General features: G+C 39.0%; 3 protein-coding genes across 7 annotated transcripts; 1 reads left to right on the forward strand and 2 right to left on the reverse strand.

Annotated features, from left to right (window-relative positions):
• Window positions 1–1,604: 1,604 nt before the first annotated feature.
• Window positions 1,605–16,481, reverse strand: LOC108052045. Of its 5 annotated transcripts, none has more exons than XM_044457692.1 (5): window positions 16,238–16,481; window positions 4,419–5,068; window positions 3,436–3,847; window positions 2,977–3,211; window positions 1,605–2,549 (listed from the first exon to the last, which is right to left on the reverse strand). In XM_044457692.1, exons 2-5 carry the CDS (start codon window positions 4,774–4,776, stop codon window positions 2,385–2,387), a joined length of 1,170 nt encoding a protein of 389 aa, XP_044313627.1. In that variant the 5' UTR covers window positions 4,777–5,068; window positions 16,238–16,481; the 3' UTR covers window positions 1,605–2,384. The 5 variants fall into 5 exon arrangements, with proteins under 5 accessions (XP_044313627.1, XP_044313623.1, XP_044313624.1 ...); XM_044457688.1 differs by having other exon boundaries at window positions 3,346–3,847; XM_044457689.1 differs by lacking the exon at window positions 16,238–16,481 and adding an exon at window positions 8,520–8,636 and having other exon boundaries at window positions 3,346–3,847.
• Window positions 16,482–17,565: 1,084 nt separating this feature from the next.
• On the forward strand, window positions 17,566–18,436 carry LOC108052058 (protein LLP homolog). The gene is made up of 2 exons (XM_017134379.2): window positions 17,566–17,871; window positions 18,036–18,436. The coding sequence occupies exons 1-2, from the start codon at window positions 17,686–17,688 to the stop codon at window positions 18,288–18,290; spliced, it is 441 nt and encodes a 146-aa protein (XP_016989868.1). The 5' UTR covers window positions 17,566–17,685; the 3' UTR covers window positions 18,291–18,436.
• Window positions 18,437–18,488: 52 nt separating this feature from the next.
• LOC108052057 (syntaxin-17) lies at window positions 18,489–20,205 on the reverse strand. Its single transcript, XM_017134378.2, has 3 exons — window positions 19,771–20,205; window positions 19,463–19,709; window positions 18,489–19,404 (listed from the first exon to the last, which is right to left on the reverse strand). The coding sequence occupies exons 1-3, from the start codon at window positions 19,837–19,839 to the stop codon at window positions 18,815–18,817; spliced, it is 906 nt and encodes a 301-aa protein (XP_016989867.1). The 5' UTR covers window positions 19,840–20,205; the 3' UTR covers window positions 18,489–18,814.
• Between the last annotated feature and the right edge of the window lie 263 nt (window positions 20,206–20,468).

The raw sequence follows: 20,468 nt of genomic DNA on the forward strand, positions 1-20,468 counted from the left end.
GCCAAGTGGGGGAGTTGGGCGAGTATGTAAGTGGATGTGTGTTCGCAGATTGCCTAATCTTACATAATAGTCCGAACGGAGTTCCGAGTACCGTTGCCGGTTGGATATTTGAGTCTTATAACTTTTGCGGACGGTGGTTTGCAGCTCTTTGCGATGCGAGCAGGTGTGAAGCGAAGCGCGGCTAGTGCGGATCTTTATAAAGTTTTCCTCCATCCATCCACACATCCAGCCATCCAATATGCTACACAGAAGAAAACGCAGTCAAAGGCTTTTGATATTAATATGTAGGAAAGAAATACGTAAAAAAATAAACGTTCAAAATGTAGTAGCAAAATATTAAGCTTGTATAGATACTTTTATTAGAACACTTTTGGAACACAAAGTTAATAGTACAAATGCCTCCCATTACAGTCTAATTTTTAAAAATTATTCCTTGTATTGAAAAGGGATATATATAAAATTATAAAAAAATAAAGTTTAAATATATATTATATTTTCATTGTTTTCCATTAATTTTATTAATTTTCCAACATAATTTTTGACACCATACCAATAATGCTTACTTTATGATATATTCTGCATAAAAGCAAACTTTTTTATCCTTTTTAATATATTTTTACATTTAGCATTATAAATTTAAAGAACTTTTCGTCTGTGTAGAAGAGCAGAGCCAGCCAACCGCATTCTGGTGGCTCTCAGGGCTCTCCATCTGCTGCAGGTTGTGAAAGAATCTCGAAGAGCCCACCTGAGATGATTCCATTTGCTGATTTACTTTCGTTGTGATTCGCCGTTAGACTCACTTTGCATCGCGGAAGTCGGAGGAAAAGGAGGAGTTGGAGGAGCTACATACATAACCCCTTACCTTTTGGCCAAGGTCAACGGCACCTAACTGTCGAGCGTGGGTCTGCAGGTTAGGCTCGTTTAATTGCCACCGTTTGCCAAGCGTGTCTGCGTTAAAATACTAATCACTAATTAGTTACTTGGCACTTTAAGCGTTGTGAAAGGCTCGTCCGCCTCCCGACCATTTGACCCTGGGATGACTACGTCTCTATGGGCAATGTCTTGAAATCCATATCCAAGCAAGGGCAACCCTTGTCCATCAAGCGTGACAGCACGCTCCTTTGATCACCACAATTGACCCACATTGCAAGAGATATTTTTGGACGTTTGGCTACTAAATATTTAATTTATTTAAATTTATCAAACCGAAACAGTGGCATTATTAAAAGATGAAATGTCCTTTAGGGGTTAAACCTATTTTCAATATTTACTTCTGTTTAGTAAGTCCTTGAACAGTTTCAGCACCACAATCAATGTATAAAAAGATCTGATTGTTTAATATCTTTTAAGATAAAATGGTAATAATTTCAATGGTAGTCCCTTCTTTATAGAAAACCCAGCTAGCATCATCAGTAAGAATCTACTTTATTGACTTTTCTTACTCATATTTTTAAAAATTTATTTCTACAGATTTTTACATGTTGTCCAAGAGAAATAAAATCAATCAAAAATTCTTTAAGCTTTTATTAAAACTTGAAAGCAAAACCCAAACTCAACAGTAAACACCGTCCAGGAAGCCAATATTCCCATAAAAATCAAGTAAATTTATAAGTTTTAGCATAATCATTTTTTATTGTGATTTTTTCCTTCTGTTATATATATGTTTTTATCTTTTTTTCCCCCATTTTTTCACACTTTTGTTTCATACATACGCACGCGCATTTCCAACATAAACAGGCATACAATAGAACATTTTATCTGGTGCCAAGGGTTTAATACATTACATGCTATATGTCGATAAGCATACACTTTTCACACTAAAATTCATACAACTCAAACAAATCAAATTCAAGAGATTGATCACTTAAATAAACATAAGCTTTCTGCAAAACATACCATAAAGTAATCCAGTGTGTGTTTTTGATTGTTAAATAAATAATATAGTTTTCTTAGCTCTGGTTGCTTTCTGTTGCTTATTTTATTCATGTTTTTTTTTGTCATTTTTCTTATGGTTTTTTTTGCATATTCATTTTGAAATTTTTATTTCATTTTTTTGGTATTTTTCATATAAGTTGTGAAATTGAAACGACAAACGTTAAAACCTACGCATTTACACAGATAGTTACATTTTTTTGTGGCTTTTGTTTTTCGTTTTTTCACAATTAATTGTTAAGTTTAATTAATTAAACATATGTGTTTTTCATAACTGCTAGATTTTGATATTTTTGTGGCATTTTTGTTGCGGTTTTTCTCGTTTCATTATGGGGGTTAAGTTAAAATACTAATTAAAATCGCGTCGCCTGCCATGATTGTAATGCTCCTCCGGCTTATTGGGCGTGGGAGGCGTGTGGGTGGTGGTGGTGGGTGGTGCGCCTGGTGCGTGCCTAGTAGCAGCACTTGCTGCGGTTGTTGTTGGCGCCGCTGACCAGCTTGCAGTGCTGCATCTCCGAGCGGCGCGGGCGGTTGGCCTTGGCCTGGAAGTCGCGCACCTTGTTGGCCCGCTTGATGGCACTGCGGCAGAGCTGCTGGTGCTCCTTCTTGTTGTTGCTCTGTGGATGGCATAAAGTGGATATCTGGATTAGGCATAAGTCAATTTTACCAAAATTTTAAATTGTTTTTTAAATAAATATTCTAAAAAAAATTATTGATCATTAAAAAACAAAATAAATTTTAATTTGGGGAGTAAATTTGTTCTTTTAAAAATAATTTCTTTAAAGTCAACAACTGGAAACTGTACTTTTAAAAACGTATGTCAGCTACCTAATCAATTTGAGGTATATATGTATATAAAACTCTGCCCAAAAATGAATGTTTTTATTTACATATCCTTTGTCAGGAATGTTTTGTTTAAGCTACATTCAATAGTGCCATTACGAAAATATGAATTTCAAACAAATTGGAAAGCTATCGTGTAACTAAAATACTTTTTAATAATTGATAAACCTACTCAATCAAATATCACTCTTCGATCCTTACCTTCTGGCTCTGACGAGCCAGCGTCTGCTGCTTCAACTGGGCGGCCGCATGGCGATCGAAGCGAGCGTTATGCGAGCGCCGCTCCTGGAGGACCTGGCGCTGGTCCTGCGGCTCAGCCTCCGGCTCGGGATCCTCCCGCTGCTGCGGCGGCACCTCCGCCGACACCCCGAGATCAAGATTAACAAAACTTTCGGTGCCCTCCTGGGTGGATTTAATACTAAAGTAAACGGACATGCTGCAAGTGAAAAAGAAACCATATATTAAGATATATATTTAACTATTATTGGGCGTGCGTTTTTGGCTGTTAATTGTGGTTGTTGGATCGGGGAGGGTGGGGGACTCGTATTGTGTACTATAAAGATCACCAACCTTGGATGCTCAATCAATAGATTCTCAAATGGTGATGTTTCCATATTGATTGGCCCAATCGAGGTGAAGCATGGTGGCGGTGTTACGTACCAGGACTCCTCCATCAGCACGTTAGCACCCTGGTCCCGATCACGATCCAGACCCAGATTCAGACCCTGGTCGCTGCCGCTGGGCGAGGCCACGTACAGCGACTGGCCGAGGTTGTCAGGATCTGCCGGTCCCTGGGCGGGCACACTTCTGGGCGGGCTGAGGGTGCTGATGCTCAGCGGCCGGGCGACGCGCGAGCGTTGCAGATAGTTGCGCTGCTGCTGCGGCCGCGGCCCACTGTACAGGGAATGCGAGTTGAGGTGCTGCCGACGGCGCGCGGCGGCCGCTGGGCCATGGCCGCCGGCCGAGGAGCCCGCGGAGGAGGAGGGGGCGGTGGCGCCACGCGACTGCGACACCTCCACCACGGAGAGCTCCTCCTCGGAGTCGCTGCGCGGCAGGGAGTCGTCCTCCTCGTCTGGAAAGTAAACAGTGGATGGGGTTAAAAACGGGAAATTAAAGCGAATAATTACTTCTAGCTTTTTAAATAATAAAATACTTTTAATCAATTATGTATATTTTGATATCTTTGTAAAATGTTATGCATATATAAAGTATTTGTCGGGTTCAGATCTAAATTATGTTTTTAAAAACGAGGAATAATAAAACAAATACATATTAAGCTCATTTAAAGTTGTTATGCATTAAAATAAACGTAGCATAGCTGTTTTAATTGCATTGAACGGACCACCTAAACTATAAATTCCAAGTATTCGGATATTTCAACATCAAATATTATTAATTTCCTACTTTAATTTTAAATAATTACATTTTGAAAATGCAGTAATCAAATGCACTTGTAAACTTTTGAGCGTACCTTTTCGGTCTCGTAAAAATTAGTTTTTTATTTCAAGAAACTTTATTTGACTTTAATCAATATTCCCCTAATAGGATTTTTTTTCTAAACTTGAATTGAAATATTTTTTAAATTTAATTTATAAAACCCTTCCCATTTTTTAATGATTTTTTTGCTGGAAATCGAAACTTACCCTCCTTCTCCACAATGTACCATTCGTCCTCGTCGAAGTCCTCGTCGATGGAGTCGCCCGAGGGCGTCAGTAGCTTGGTGATGGCCGGCTGCTTCCGCTGCTGCTGCTGGCTGATCCGCTGCTGCTTGCCACGCCTGTTCTTGCCGCGCTTGCCGTTGGAGGCGCGTACCGCGCCCCGATTGTTGCCCGCTACCGAGGGCGTCGAGGAGGTGACCTCAATTACATCGCCCGCCGAGGGATCGGTCGAGGGGTCGGGATTCGAGTGGTTGTTGGGGCTCTGGGCGGGGCTGGCGTCTTGGCTAATGGAATCGGATGTTGCTGGCGATCCAAAGAGATACGAGGCGAGGCTGCTTAACATTATACGGGGTTAATGCGGCTGATCCGGCGGTAGAGGGCGCTGGCTTTTCTTATTGCTTCTTATTGTGGGTGCTGAGATCAAAGTTGCGCTTTTTCCACTCGGATTTTGCCGGGCCTAGTTTCACAGTTATAGAGAGACAAATGTGGGAGATTGCTTATGTTGCTGTTGGTTTTGTTCCTTGGATTTGCTTGAACGTTGCTCAGTCTTTTATTTATTTGTTTTTGTATTTGTTTCTGTTTCTTGTTTGTACGCTGTTTTCTTGTCTTGTTCTTTATTCTTCGTAGCGTAGAAGCTGCAAACGGAAAAAAAAGAGAAAAAGTAGGGGAAATGTGAGAAATGAGCTTAGCAAATTGTGTGCACATTGCGTAATCAGCAGCCCCTTTGGAAACCACCCCCCTTTCAGTAAGCTGCTTGTTTGCGTGGGCGCACGCGGTTCAATGGGGCGGCTACTTAATTTCATTTAATTGCAGCTCGCATACTCTGCTAAGTGATGAGCAGGAGGATTTTTTAAAGTGCATAGATCGAGTGCTTGAGTAACGAAGCTTATTTAAAAAATTCCAAGACTAAAATAGTGGGAAAATATAGAATATGTAACTTATTTTTTATCTAAACCTGCTTATTAATTCTTAATTTAATCCTTAAATAGGATATTGCTAATAACAATAATGCTTTGATTTGATAAACTCCTTTTGAAATATTGTTGATAAACAAAAGAGTATCAAATTAGTGCATTGAATATCTATCCTTGCCTTTCCTAGCAATTAATTTAATTACATTTGGTTGAAATTCACTTATTTTACTTAATTTTAATGGATGTGCAAATTCGAATGTGAACTCGAAAACACAAAAGAGGAGTTTACTACTCAAAGATGGCAATTATTTTTTATTGCATCACATTGATGCCTTTAAAAATATATAGCTCAAGCGAAATCAATGCAAATTGGATTTCGAATTCGATTGGAAAAGTGAAATTTTCTCAACGCAAATTAACGAAAGGCGCCAATTACGTGTGATTACATTAATCAGATTTTTTTCTGTAGCACTGTGCTGACAACTGTATAATAGACGGGCCACAGCCATAAAGTATCGCTGCACTGGCCATTAAGTTTCCCAGTTCCCCTCAGTCCCCTCGATAGCCACAATCCCATCCGATTCCATGTGCATGCGCCGAGCTTATGATCGAGGCAATTATATATGGCACACACAATCGTTGAGCGGTTTGCCTGAATACTGTGTGTGTACTGTATATATGCAATTTGAATCGGGCTCACGTCATGACAATAGAAAAGTGTCTACTCAAACTATACCCGTATATATCTATCTAAAAGATGAATTGAACTAAATCGGTGGTGCACTCAGAAAAATACAACTCTTGTGACTGTCGATTTAAAATGGTTTTGGGGAATCAAAAATAAAAACTATTTTGGCTTCTATTCCGTTATATATTTATCCTATATATAAGCGCTAACACTTCTGATTTGTATCGTCATAAAGATGATTATTGTATTGTCATAAAGATGCCAGCAGCTCGACTGGCATATTTTTGTCGATCAAACTGCGCACGGAAAACGGAAAACTTAAAGGCGAAGAGCAATGGAAACGGAGCTGAATCTGGACTTGCAGAGACAATTGCCGGAGCAATTTGCAATTTGACCGCAAAACAAAAACGTGAAAAGCCACAAACTAACAAAGTGAAATCTCCTGCAGCAGAGACACAAAAAGCGTACCAAAATTGGGTTTGATGAGGCAGTCCGAGTCGAAATGTCAGCGAAAGTTTGACAATCAAATTTGATGGGGGGGCCATTGACTTGGGCAGCTGAAATAAATTCTGATAATTGCCTGGAGATGGTAATGAGCAGTAAACAGAGATGCAGGAAAGGACTGCCTCTGTAATTGGCAGCAGGAAAATAAAATAGGCATTTCCAATGAGACAGCATGACCTCAAAATGCCTTGCCATATTTTTGCACATTGAAGAGTGTGCATATATCTAACCGAAAATAGAGGCAAAAAAATATTTTGCAGTCGAAATAAATTTGCATTGCACAACAGCGATTGCTGCGTTTACGGGTCCGTGCAGGCATTTTATAAATAAACACGTAGGGGGACCCGATCGACGAATCTTACTTTTATGGCCGACAGCTTACAGCACCCTAGATAACCCGCCGGAATGGTTGGTCATGGACCCCGAGATATAAAGTCTATTTTGTTTGAGCTGCAGTAAACTCGATTTCACTTTTTTTCACATCTGCAGCCAAATAAATGTGACCTTGGAATGTGCAAATACATTTTATATTCTATTCTTCATTATATATTCTAGGCAGGTTGCATTGGTAGATACCATATCATAGCGCTTATTTTAGCTCAGAATTTTGTTTATTTTCCTTTGACTCTGACCTTGATCGCTAATGGGTTATATAAGTCTAGACTAGATATTGAGGAAATCGCTATCCACACAATGTTTTTTGGCATTGTTTGCCATCGAGTCAACAAACTTCTCCACCGATGGCATAAGTTTGACTGTTTATCAGCGCGGAATAACAATATAGAATTCGCCAACTCATTTGGGGACCGATAAGCCGCACCCCAGACGAGTTCGCTAGACAGCCTTAACTATGCTAATAATTTCTATTTGTATACTATTGTTTACTATATAGTCTAGCTACGACTATAGCGCAGAGTCTGGCGTGTGCAGCAAACGAGCCGACAGTCGAAAGTTCAAGCTTTGTTCAATTGATTGTACCATATAGTTTACCAGATAGTGGGGATAGTACAGGGGGGGATTTCAAATGGGGCTGGGCTAATGAACTTGAACTAATTTAGTTGAGCTGACAGCGGCAGTGATCAGAGAATGGAAAAAGTACAAAAGCAAAGACTTATGGAGCAAAAGGGGCCCCTTACAAAACTGGAATATCTGGACCATAAAGTCTAAAAATCTCTCCCGAATTTATTTATATTGCCACAAGTATTTCAAACAAAGAACGATATTCAAAGCTTTCTGCTTAAGTACAAACCAATAGCCAATCTATATAAGAAACACACACATACTGGTATCTATATGTAACCATATATTCATATCAGTCAAATTGTATCTGATTAGCTTTAAGCTTTGGGCCAGTCAAAGTGCAAAAGTTCCTTTGTTTTGAAGGAATTTCGTGTTTCTGTGTTTTTGTTTGTTACTTGTTTTGTTTCTTTTTTAGGAAAACAAAAAAACACTCGATTGCCAAGTGGGGGTATAGAATTTTCTCTTTATGGCATAATGCGGAATTATGCAAGCTGGCCAAATGACGTCAGTGGCGACCTTGGCAGTGCCTGAATTCTGTCAATTATAGGCACTAATTGGCAGCACAATTGGAAATATATGCCCGTATATTGATGGCTCACCTTATGGTTGTGGAAAACTGCACACAGAAAACACACGTAAAGTTCACTCAAATCACGTAAATTTCAGCAAATACACAGGGTAAATGGATGTGCGGATTTGGATGCGGATGCCACTGCAGACGGTACAGCCTAGTCGACACTCGTTTGCCAACTGAAGCGACGGAAGCGCATTTGAATTTCAAAAGCGGACGCAAGAACAAAAGCTACACTGCGATACTTTTGCTGTATCTGTTTTTGTGCGAATACCTGTACCTGTAGCTGAATGTATCTCGATGTGTGCGTACCTGTATCTCTGTGTGCTGCAGTTCTTACTCTATTATTTTTTGGGTGTTCACTGTTCACACTTCTCTTGTTCATTTACCTAATTCTCTTTGGAGCAATTTTCACTTTTCTTCTGCTGCACTCGAGTTGCGGTGCTGCTGCTGTTGCGTCTGCTTTAAAATATCAAAGGCGAATGCCAACAGCGATCGCTGCATGGCCTGAAAAAGTATCTCAGTTTTTGATTCGTTCAGAGAGAGAGTGGAACGCTAAAGAGCGGAAAATAACGCTCGTGAGCGTATCTAAGCCCATAATTATGTATTTTTTTAAAACGCAAAAAGCCACGATCGCAGTCGTCGTCAACAAAAGCCAGCGCCAAAATTATGCTCCAACCAGCTGGGCAGCGTTGAAAAATGAGAGCTCGATCATACGTGTTGTTCGTGATTTTTGTTTACCAACAAAGCGATCGCAACTCTCGCGCTCTCTCTTTAAATAGTATTACTAACGTTTTCGCTCTCCGATCAGCTGCTCTGACGTATGCGCATTGACACACTTTCCCGCCCCCGACACCCCCGTCCCTTCAACGTCCGCCAAACTGTATCTGTTAGATACTTTTCTATAGCCGCCAGACCAAGTGGCTCTTCGCTGCCAACTGGTCACGGGCCGCCCGAGTGACTAAGCTGCGCGGGAAGGGGTTGGCGGAAAGTGGGTACACTTCACGAAAAATATGCAGTTTTTTATTAGGTGTTTAAAATTGATTATAAGTATATAAAAAGAATTAAAAAGCCACTTACTGTGGTGTTATCTTAATATAATATTACTTGAACCATGATAATCAAAAGATCTAAACATAAAAGCAAGTAGCTTAAATTAGGCAGCTAGCATAAATGTTAAATAATATTAATTATATATTTTTCAAGCAAATAATATTATTTAAATTTGTATTTTTTGAAACAAAAAAAGTGTTAGCCTTTTAGATCTCACAATTTATCCACTCAACATCTAAGACAGAAATTTACTTCTTTGAAAAATAAATAACAAAATTATTTATAACGACCTTAAAAGCATTGTAAAAAATCTTGTTTCCAATAAAATGATTATAAATATTTTATTACTGTTTTTTTTGTGACACTATCACTTATTTATTATGAGTGTAGCGTAATCTTTTCTCTTGCAATCTTTTCCCCTTTTTCAAGGCTGGTAAACTGAATGAATTATATGGTTCGGCTTTTGATAAGATGTGTTCGCTTCCGACTGAATGTTTGAATGATTGATTTAGTTTTTAAAAAGTCTTAAAACAATCCACTTTTTTCAGTGCATGGGTGTGGGATTCTCGCACGGGCAAAGTAGTTGGCAGCTGGCAGCTCCAAAGTTCACGCTGAAATACAGTTTCTCCGCTTAATAATTTTAGATTTTAATGCCGAGTCATGGCTGAGGCAAAGGCAGCCAAGCAATAAGTTGTCGGACAGTCGGAACGCATAAAAATGCTAATGAAATGCTGAGAACTATTTGCAAAACTGTCATTCCCAGCCAAACGAAGACTACTCGAGGCATTCAAATAAGTTTTGACTTAATTTCGTTGCCAGTTTAACAACCATCGCATTATGCAATTCGAAATCAATTCAAATAATAATCATGAACTGTCGGTTTATCCGAATAATACTATTGAGTACTATATATTATAAAAAGAATGAGCTCATTTGGAATAATCTTTATGTGCTTTTGCATGGATTTCATATTAAATTCTCTAATACTTTTTATTATTCAGTTAGGTTTAAGTATATATGTATTTACACTTCATTACTTAACTGGATCAGCAATTATTTATTTCCGGTGGCATTTATGAGTTTTTTACAATTTATTTATTTTTGTTTCGGTAATAAAAAGACTTTATAACAATATTATTTATTTATTTAGCTAATGGTTAAAATCAAAACGGTTTATTACTTTTATAAGTTGATTTGCAATATATGTATTTGCTTATTTTTTTTTAATTATGGAATTGTTTTTGTCATAATTGTTTTTGAGCTTTTTTTAATTATCTCAGAACCGCTACTTGTACACACCCAAAATTGAATCCCGTTCGCCACCCATTAAATAATTTCATTTCGTTTTAGATAATGGGCAATAACACACAAGTGCATGTCTTGATACATATTTCTGGCAAAAGCACAACCTCTCGGCCAGGTTCAAGGTTGTTTAGCCATTAGCACAGCGTTTGTTGTGGTTTTCTATATATTTTTAGAAATTCTATCATGCAACAGCTGACAGCGACAAGTTGTAGCTTTTGCAGAGAGGAAAGTGGCTAACGACTACAACTACAAAGTCACGGAGCGCACACAGGTGCCAAAAAGCAGCAAAAAGATCGCCGGATATAGCCAGGTATATATGTCCAAATATATAGGAAAATTTATGTGTGTTTATGGCCACTATACCTACACAAAATCTTGTGATCGCTCCCCTCACATCATTGGCCAACCCAAAAGTTTTTTATAATTAATCTCAGTCTGCACGCGTTTTGTTTATGTTAAAAAAAAGTGTAGAAAAAACATGATAAAGAAAACAAAATTCCCCTACTTTTGCGTAGAGGTAAACAATATTGGCGTCATCGGGAAGACGCCAACGAAATAGAAAACAAAATAGAAAACTATTTGCGCGCGGCAGCACTTTAAACTTAAATAAACAAGCCCTAGCCAAAGAGAAATGCTTTATCTAACCGGGTAATGTTTATGCTAGCTGCCACATCTTCTGTCTCAAAATGATTACAACAAACGTTGGCAGTTTACATCCAAACAAACATGGAAACATGGAAAGCGGCCAGCATCAAAGGGAGTGGAGTGAACCATGGCCAAACCTAAGTGAACTCGACTGTTCCGAACATTTCTTTCTGGGTTATTGCGCACAAACTCCGACAGCTCGGACCCACCACCCCTTTTGTGCAACCCACTCCCCACTCCATATAATCCCCCCCTCTATAAGCATAGCTTGGAGATACTACGCAGTTCGGAACATCGAATCGCTATAGCATTAAGGCAAATGACAAACGCCAACGCATCGACAGAAGCTAAATGCGACATCAAGTGAAGCAACTTTTTATTCATTTTATGTTTTCATTTCAATGGGCAAACGTTTGTGGAAAATGCTTATGCATATGAATTTTTTTCAGCTGCAGCAAGTGGAACTTTAGATGCATTGTAATGGATACCATATGCGGACAATGTAACCCAACATAGAATATATGTTTATGTTTATTAGCTCTTTATGCTAATAAAAATAATTAGTTTTAATGCTTAAATTGGCCGACATTATTTTAGAATTTCTCAAGTGGGTTACATTTTTGTTGAAATGAATTATATTTTGCTAAATTCCATTTGCTGATACAAGCATTACAAATTTTAAATATTTTTAAACCATATTTCTCATTGTTTTAATAAATATAAAAAATAAATTCTAAGGGATTGAACTTTTTTGACAAAACCAAATTCTTTAATATCAGGGTGCAAAATGTATTTTTAGCCATATCTACCAAAGCCTATAAAAGACCCCCAGTAAAGCTTCTCGAAAAGTGACGCAAGCGATTCTTTGATGTCACAGCGGCACACACACACATCCCACTCAAACAAAGAGACACTTGTGAGGTTCCACTGTACTAATACCTCTGTGAATCGAGATTCATTGTGTGGTGACTGCTTATCAAACGATCGATGATAAATGTGGGATTGCAGGTTTCTCTGTCACCACATATGTATATAAATTCAAGTTCGCGTACCTTGCTGCACTTTGGTTGTACATATTAATGGCATTTAGTTGAGCTTTTTATTATATTTGTATATATATAAATGGATGTTTTATAACGCGTAATTTCAATTAGTACGTGAGACGCAGTTGTCAGCATTCCATGTGTCTCTTCTTAGGCAAATCCGCTGGGCACGACGCATATTTTTTATCACTTTGTTTATCATTATCAGTACTAGGTCCAGCTGCCGTACACAGAATACTGGGTCAGCGCCGTCTGTGGCCCCCCAATCTATAGTAAGCAATCAATCAATTCAATAATCGATTTACGCGCCCTTCTGGCGGATTACATCAGGCGCTCAACTGGTGACTCGGAAATGACTAGACTCAACACCATCATAATGACTAGCTAAAAGTCGTAATGAAAATAATCTCTTTGCACGTTTGCATTTTAAAAATAAAATGATGATCCCGGAAAAAAATCTTTAAATAAATATATATATTTAAATTCATTTACTTAGCCTGAAACAATATAATTAAAATATTAAACACTTAGGAGATTCCTCTAAAAAATATAAAATAAATCTACGTAAGCCCAGTATTTTTGAAGACCAATATTTCATTGCTCTTCATTACAAATAACAACCTGATAATTTATTGCATATAAGAGCCTAAAGCAGATTCATGTTGTTTTTTTTATTCTTCCTACCCTTTTGTATCCTTATTTAGCCAATATTCCCGTTCTTTATAATCAAATGAAATTTGGAAATTATTGTTGAAGGAATTTCCCAAGCCTTCCTGCATAAATATAGCGCTCAAAGTGCCTCTATTAAAGCGCCTCAATTGTGTTTGAGCGTCGCCAATTAAAAGGGAGATTTATGGGCAAATATAAATCGACCGCCCGCCACCCCTTGCAGACACCCCCTTCCCCCGCCCCCGCTGGGCTTAAAATAGTTCTGACCGCAGTTGGTTACTGTTACTGGCTTTCCCCTACTTTCAGTGCAGGAGCAGAAAAGGCTCTCTCTCCTCTCATTCAGATTTTGTTTACAAACAAATTTGTTTGACCTGCGCAGACGAGGGCATTTTCCATTTTCCCCGATGATTACCTAGCAACCTTCACAGGCCCTATCGAATGTTGTGGTTCACTCTCTCGCTGCAATTATGTGTGTATATATATACGTTGTATATAGATATATAGAAAGTAACGACTTCCGCATTTAGGGAAATGTAGGCCCAGAAAAACTTTTTCGCAGCCTCCCGTTCCGCAGCATTTTTGGGGGTCACCTTTGCTATTTTTGGTGCTGGGATGGTGCCTAGTTTAGAGAGCCGTAGGTGCCCCCATACACCGTACATGGGTTAAGCTGCAAATCGATGAAAGGCCCTTACCCGTAGCTGCAAATCAACGCCAGTGGAAAATGAACACGTCAGCAAGCCCAAAAGCAGGGGAAAGGGATTTGGGAGGAACTGCGCAGTGTGCAGTTACTGGGCCTACGTCCTACCACCTGGAACCACCCCGTAATCCCCACCCTTCCGAAATTCCTCCCCCATAGGTTTCACTGCAGCTGCGTTCATTTCAGAATTATGACATAATTTTTGACATTTTGATGCGCAGTCAAGAACCTCAGTGGCAAAAAACTTACATAACTCGTCATTACTATACAACTTGAACTTGACTCTGGTCTTTGTCTTCACATTTTTTTTTTTTGTTTTGGACAAATTACAAACAGGTTTTTTCCTCACCGAATTTCACTTTCTTTGGTGCCATAAATCAGGACCTGCCAGGAAGCTAAAACAGTAACCCAAAACCGAGACAAGAGGATATCAAGTGTTCATTGTTTGGGTTTTTGTTTGGATATCTTTCGGATACACATGCGTAATTACAGTTACGGCAAGTCGGCTGACTAACTTCCTAATTATAGTCAGGCATTATCGGTCCCGGAGAGAGGGTCCGTAAGCAATGCGTGCCATTTTCAGATTAGCCTTCAGCCATCTGCTGCCTACTATGCTACCTGATAGCCACGGTTTTTGTAGGGGTATCTGGGTTTTAGTATCCGATGGGCTGAGACGACCCTCGGGACCGTGACAAACTGCCGCGTCAGTTAGCAGCGGCGAATACTAACTGCTCTGTTCTAATTAAACCCGCTAATGCCGTCTAACGATGACTTAATTGCCTTTACTCCCCGCTCAGGTCGGCTTTGCCGAGTGAAAAGCGCCTTAAAGGTGGTCAGCGCCTTAAAAGGCCAAGACTAGTTCAAAAATAGCTTACAAAGGAATTGACGTTGGTACAGGGAGGAAAAAAGAATCATCTAAATGGGTCGATGATATCTTGATTTCATTAAAAATCAAGCTACACAAAGAGAAACTAATAAAAATATGGGTCAGTCAATAATTCAATATTTTTTTATTTTCTTAATTTTTTTTTTAAGCCCATATATAAGAATCTTAACATTTTGCTTTGATTTCTGTAGAGCTACTATACGCTTTAATATTAAAAAAAAAAACAAAAATATTTCTCTGTGCAGAACTTGGACTTTCTGTGACTTCGGTTACCCTTTTGGCCAATTAAGGCGGCCAGATTCGTTGGCCGCGATCGGGGCAGCCAACTTACTATATCTGGCGGATACACACTCGTATTTCGAGGAGCTGCAGCATCATCAGCTGTTCGCTGTTTATGTTGTTGTCTGTGGCTTTTGTTTTTCAATTTTTCTTTCGTTACCACAGACAAACAACTGGCCAGACTTGATTTATCATCCGGGCTCGTTCTGCCCCTCCGTTTTGGACCCTCCGTTTCGATCCAGCACCTTCGGTTCTTCAGCTCGAAAAATGGACAATGGACAATGGCAAACTGCAAGACCTGTTCTGCACATTTGCCGCATGATTCACTTGGGTTTTCGGGCCTGCATTTGTGGTTGTGGAGTAGCAAATGGTTTCTCCCAAAATGCTCCCTATTTTCGTTTGTCTTTGGATGAATCTCAACACATGAGCAAATACATTTTTTTTTGTTGGCTGGCAGCCAGCGATTTTTTGGCCATTGAAATGCTTAGTTGTAGTTAAGGAAATAATTGCAAGGCTAATTAAGATGTTAATCAGCGAAACATTCATTGCACTTGCCATCGCCAGATGACACTCCATGAACACATAGTCATAATGTTTGCACAAAAAAAACTCGATTGTGGGCCAAAGTGCAGCAGCTAAATGAGCCTGAACACGCAGAGAAAGTTTGTTTAGCTGGGCTTAAATAGTGGCTATTTTTTTACATTTTTATTTTAAACAAAAAGGTTGCTTAAATGGTTCTAAAAAACTCACAGAACTCATTAAAAAGAATTGTAATTGTGTCTTATTGTAACAATAAATATTTGATAAATGTGATGTATATTCTCTGTAACGTTTTAAATTTAAAATCCAATAACACATTTTAAATAACATTTTAATTAAATTTCAATAATTTTTTTAATAATTTTTTTAAATTAATTAAAGATATCCATTAAATACCAGATACCATTAAATCTGTTTATTTTAAGTAGGCAAACGGTATCCCAAATTGAGTTCTGCTTATTGGATTTACACCAATTAAGTCCCAACAATTGAAGGGAAAGGTCCTAGTTTTTTTACCAGTGCCCTCAGCTGGCAAATGCCAGAGATCTGAGATGTGTCACGGATCTGATAACGATCGCTACAAATGTTGAAAACGTGATGCAAGTCAAATTTATGGCTATTAGATGCCCAGAATGGAAATCCCCTAACAAGAAACTCGGACGATTCGCAGCCCGAATACGATACATTGGGGGAAAAAGTTTCTGGTGAAGAAAAACTCGGCCTGGCCGAAACCAAGGAAAACTCACACAGTCGCAAAAGTGTGAACTCTTTGGATGCGAAGGTGCAATCAGAATTTTTTTCCTGCTTTTTTGTTTTGTGCATTTTTTTGTGTATGTATCGCTTGGGTGCACTTGAGATGTGTGTACATGTAAATCGACTTGCAGCTAAACTTTGAGAAACATATCTGAGAATGTGTATACATTTGAGTGAGTGTCCTTTCCTTGGAGGACTTCCGCTTAAGTTTTTTTTGGGGGTTAAAACTGCACTTACTTGCTGCCCGGAGTTTATTGATCGATCGATGGCGGAATCGGAATCTTCCCTTCTCTGATTTCTATTCTCTGCAATATTCTGCACCAGCACAGCTTTTCACACAATTTTCAAAATGTTTTTAATTGTGATTACTGTTTTTTTTTTTTGTGCTGATTACTTCCGTTTTTTGTGAACTGAGAGGGGGTGAGAAGTGCGGAAGGCAGCGCTACAGGAAACTCCGTGACGTATGCTAGCAACGACTGACGAGCGAATGATGGCAGAAGGTTTACAAACGGACCAGCAAAGCTGGTTGTCACTATCCGTGTCTGTATTTTGTCTTGGTATTTGTTACAGCACTGCTGTATTGGTGGGTCTACAGCTGAGCCCGACACACTTACCCTGTTTCTGCTCCACCACCGAGGTTTCCGCTGCTGCGCATGTGCAAGAGAGGTCTTTTAAGATACCCTATCCTAAGTATCCTAACGACGAATACGCTATGGGTAATGACACAGAAAGTATAAATAATAATATTTAACATTCAGGTTTTGATATATTCAGACATTTAAACTTCAAGGATGGTATTTGATTTCCATAAAATGAAAACAAATATTTATAATCGGATTTACACAAAATATATATTTAAAAGAGGCTAAATTTTTAATTGTTTGTTTTGAACATTAAAAATTTTAATAGGTATATTAAACTAGTTTTGTATAAAAAGAAAAAAAAAGGGTATCTCATGATCATATTAAGCAAACCCCCAGAAGATTGTATTTTTTTCGTAATTTGCAAGCCTCTCATTTTCTCTCTTTAGCAGCTGATTTTGTTTGTATACAAAAATCATATTGAATTCTGAGAGCAGGGAGATGAGAAAGAGAAAAAGTGAGAGATAGAGAGAAAATTACTATGTAAATAAATAAAGAGAGGAATATATTCCATATAAAATAAGGACTTATAAGAATATTAGGAATTCAAAAAAAAAAGTGCCGTGACAGTTCCAATTAAATTTTCATGGCGTTTTCCTAGATAGCTTATAGCACAAAAAAAGCGGGAAAAGAAGAATACAAAATTAGTTGTTTATATGTTGTAATAAACGTTATAATTGAAGGGGAATTTTATCATTTAGAAATAATGCAAAACGTGAAAATTCTAATGCAATAACCAAAATTCGAAATGAAAATTATGTAAATTATAAACTATTGAATATTTTAAGTTCATACGAAATTTTCCACAGTGTTTTTCAAACTGAAACTGAAAAGATACAATAATTCAAAACATTTGGGATCCAATATACTAAAAGAAATTCCAAGCTAGTATTTATTCTTTTTTTGAGAAAGGTAATATTTAAACGTACGGTCACTCTGAATCAGCCGCCACTAGAACGCACGTGTTTACGTTTTTAGCAAATTGAACGCAATTTCTTGACTTTTTCGTACTTCTCGGGTATAATCTAATATCCGACACGCAATATGGGCAGAAACAATCGCTCCCGTAAGCGCCGCGATGAAATGAATAAGATAAAGAAGGCGCGTTATGAAGTAAAGGAGTTAATTCGCCTAAAGAAAACTCTGGGACTCCTCGATGCCGATGGAAATGAGATCATGAAAGATATTAGCGATGTGGTCGAAATTAAGACCTCCAAGGAGCTTAAGAGGGTGAGTTGTGTGGATTTGTATACGGTAGCTGATTACATGTACTTAATTCTGAAGCTAAGTACCGACTTTTACCTTACCTCGGTATTTATTTTGGTCTGCACCGCTTACCTTACCTACTGTTACTTTTAAAACTTTACTAAAAACCATTTCAAATCCTTTCACAGGAGGCCAAGACCAAAGAGGAACAGGAACTGATCTATGAACACCAGGAAAGTCTGGAGAAGGGCGAAAAAGTCAAAGTGACCAATGAAAACACAGGCGTGGAGCACGTTTTCAACAGCAAGACCCTCAAGGATCAGTACGGCAATTATCCTTCGTGGTTCAAAAAGAAGAAGACCGCCAAGCGTCTAAGGAAGAAGCAGCACTCCCAGAAGAAGAACTTCAAGCAGGCCTGGACCACGGTTAATGTACCCCTCTAAATCCGGGGCAGAATTACCCATCTGGTATATAATCATAGTTTTTAAGTCCTCGCTTAGATTAGGTAATTTTGTAGGCTTTTTCTACAAAGATGTTATAGCTAAGAGTTCATATTTCAAATTAAAGACCTCACAAGTTTTAAAACAAAGATTTGCAGGCCTTTTTTCCGTTTTCAATGAAAACTCAACACATTCTCCAAATAGTTGTTAAAGCTACGACTTATTATTGCTTATTAAAGCCTTAAAATCTACAAACAGTTGCGGTGTCATGTGAACATCAAAATATCCAACGCTTAAATTAGAAACAATGTTGAGATGATGCTTTTTAGCTCTACTGCACATGGATAATCACAAAATGGGGATATTGAACTAAAACCAGTGTAAAATTTCTACTGAATGGAACAATAGCTGCGCACACTGCAGATAACTCCGCTGGTGGCCGCCTCCAAGCGCCGCGTATTCGCCGACCAGATGTGCGTAGTGGCCAGAGCCGTGGATGCGGATCGTGGAGCGCTTTCTCCTGCGGGTCATTCCGGCTTCTCCTTGAGCTCCAGTCTCTCGGTCGATTCGCTATCCGGCTCCGCCTGCTCCTCCTCTATATTGCCGTGCATTACATTGGGATTAGCCTTGAGAACGGAACCACCGGTGAAGCCAAGAATGCCACAACCCACGGCAGCCAATCCTCCAGCTTTAATTCCTGCCACCAGGCCTATAGGTCCTCCTACACAGGTGCCCAGGAGAGCTCCCATAACAGGGTACATGGCCTTCTTGTAGGTGAGAGCCCGGCGCAGGTTCAATTCGCCTTGCTGAACATTTTCCAGAGCTTCCTCCGCATTGTCTGCGATCTTCTCAACCACTACTGATTGCTCTGCAGTCAGTTGTCGCATGCCGTGGAACATTCCGTGTAGATCGTAAATCTCCCTTTGCAGGTTTTCCATCTGATCCAGACAGGCTTGTCTTTGGGCCAACTGGTGCTCCTCCGGCTGGAAATTGAGTTGTAGTTGCGGCATGTGACGGTGGGCTGGTAAATTGGTCATGTCCACGTCCTGTGGTTCTTTATCCTGGTCTTCGTCGTACTGGGAACCCAAAGTTGAGGTAGGTGACTTGAGTTGCAGTTCTGAAAATCGGAATATATAAGAAATCCCAGGTATTTAAAGGGACTAAACCCAACTAACCTGCAAATTCCTTCATGCCAGCAAAGGCGTTTTCCCTGCCAGGACGCATGAGGTCATCAAAGCGTTCCAGATCCTCCTCCCGCACTTTTTCACGCAGTGCATCCATTTCCAGAAGCAGATTCTTGATCTGCTTGACAACCCGCCAGGCATTGAGTTCCTCTTTTTTGATTTTTTGCCAGTCGCCGAGGGCAAGACTTTTCTCAATATTGCTGCGATGGTTTTTTAAAAGGCTCAGATGGTGGGGTACCTGTGGGTTTCAAAGTGGCTAAATTTTGGGTCTGTTATTGGACCTATAGTATTAGATTTACCGCCGTATCCTGAAACCTTTGTATGGAGATCTCCGCCTGTTTGAGCGGCAGCTTCTCATCGCGTGTCATCTTGAACTGAATACTTTGAGCTCGCTCCGCTTTGATTTGTAATCAATTTGTAATTGTGGTAAAAGTGAAATCTGGGGGATCAGTTTCTATAATACTCCCGCCTCTTTTTCCATCGACCTTGCCTAAACAGATTTCCCTTGTGTTTCTGCGCAGTTTTCGCTTTGTTTCGCAAGTGACGTCACTATCATGCTTCTGGGATTTTCCAGAAGGTCTGTAATGTTCAATTGTTCTTAATGACGCAAAGTTGGCATGGTTTCGATTATGCTGGTGGTGTTCCCTTTAATTAATACTGATAATAGCATTATTGTGATGCACTATTTTTGTTTGTTTGTTGTTGCTGTTTGGTTTTGCTGGTGAGCAGTGTGACCAGAGTTGATACAGAGACTAATTCTAAATATGGCATAATTGTATATATGCCAATAGGTTGTAAACTTTGATAAAACGTTTCCGTCAATGGCAAGATACAGTCTTGTTCAAACAAATAGGAATAAGATGTTAATTCTGGTTATATTATTTCAAAAAATAAAAGAATATATGGTTATTTTTACCATTTTTAATATGTAATATTGATGAATTGTGAACTTCATATTCAAACCCTTTAAAACTCTTTGATGTACATACAATTTCTA

Source organism: Drosophila rhopaloa, unplaced genomic scaffold, assembly GCF_018152115.1.
Source record: "Drosophila rhopaloa isolate 14029-0021.01 unplaced genomic scaffold, ASM1815211v1 contig_163, whole genome shotgun sequence".
In the NCBI taxonomy this organism is placed as follows: domain Eukaryota; kingdom Metazoa; phylum Arthropoda; class Insecta; order Diptera; family Drosophilidae; genus Drosophila; species Drosophila rhopaloa.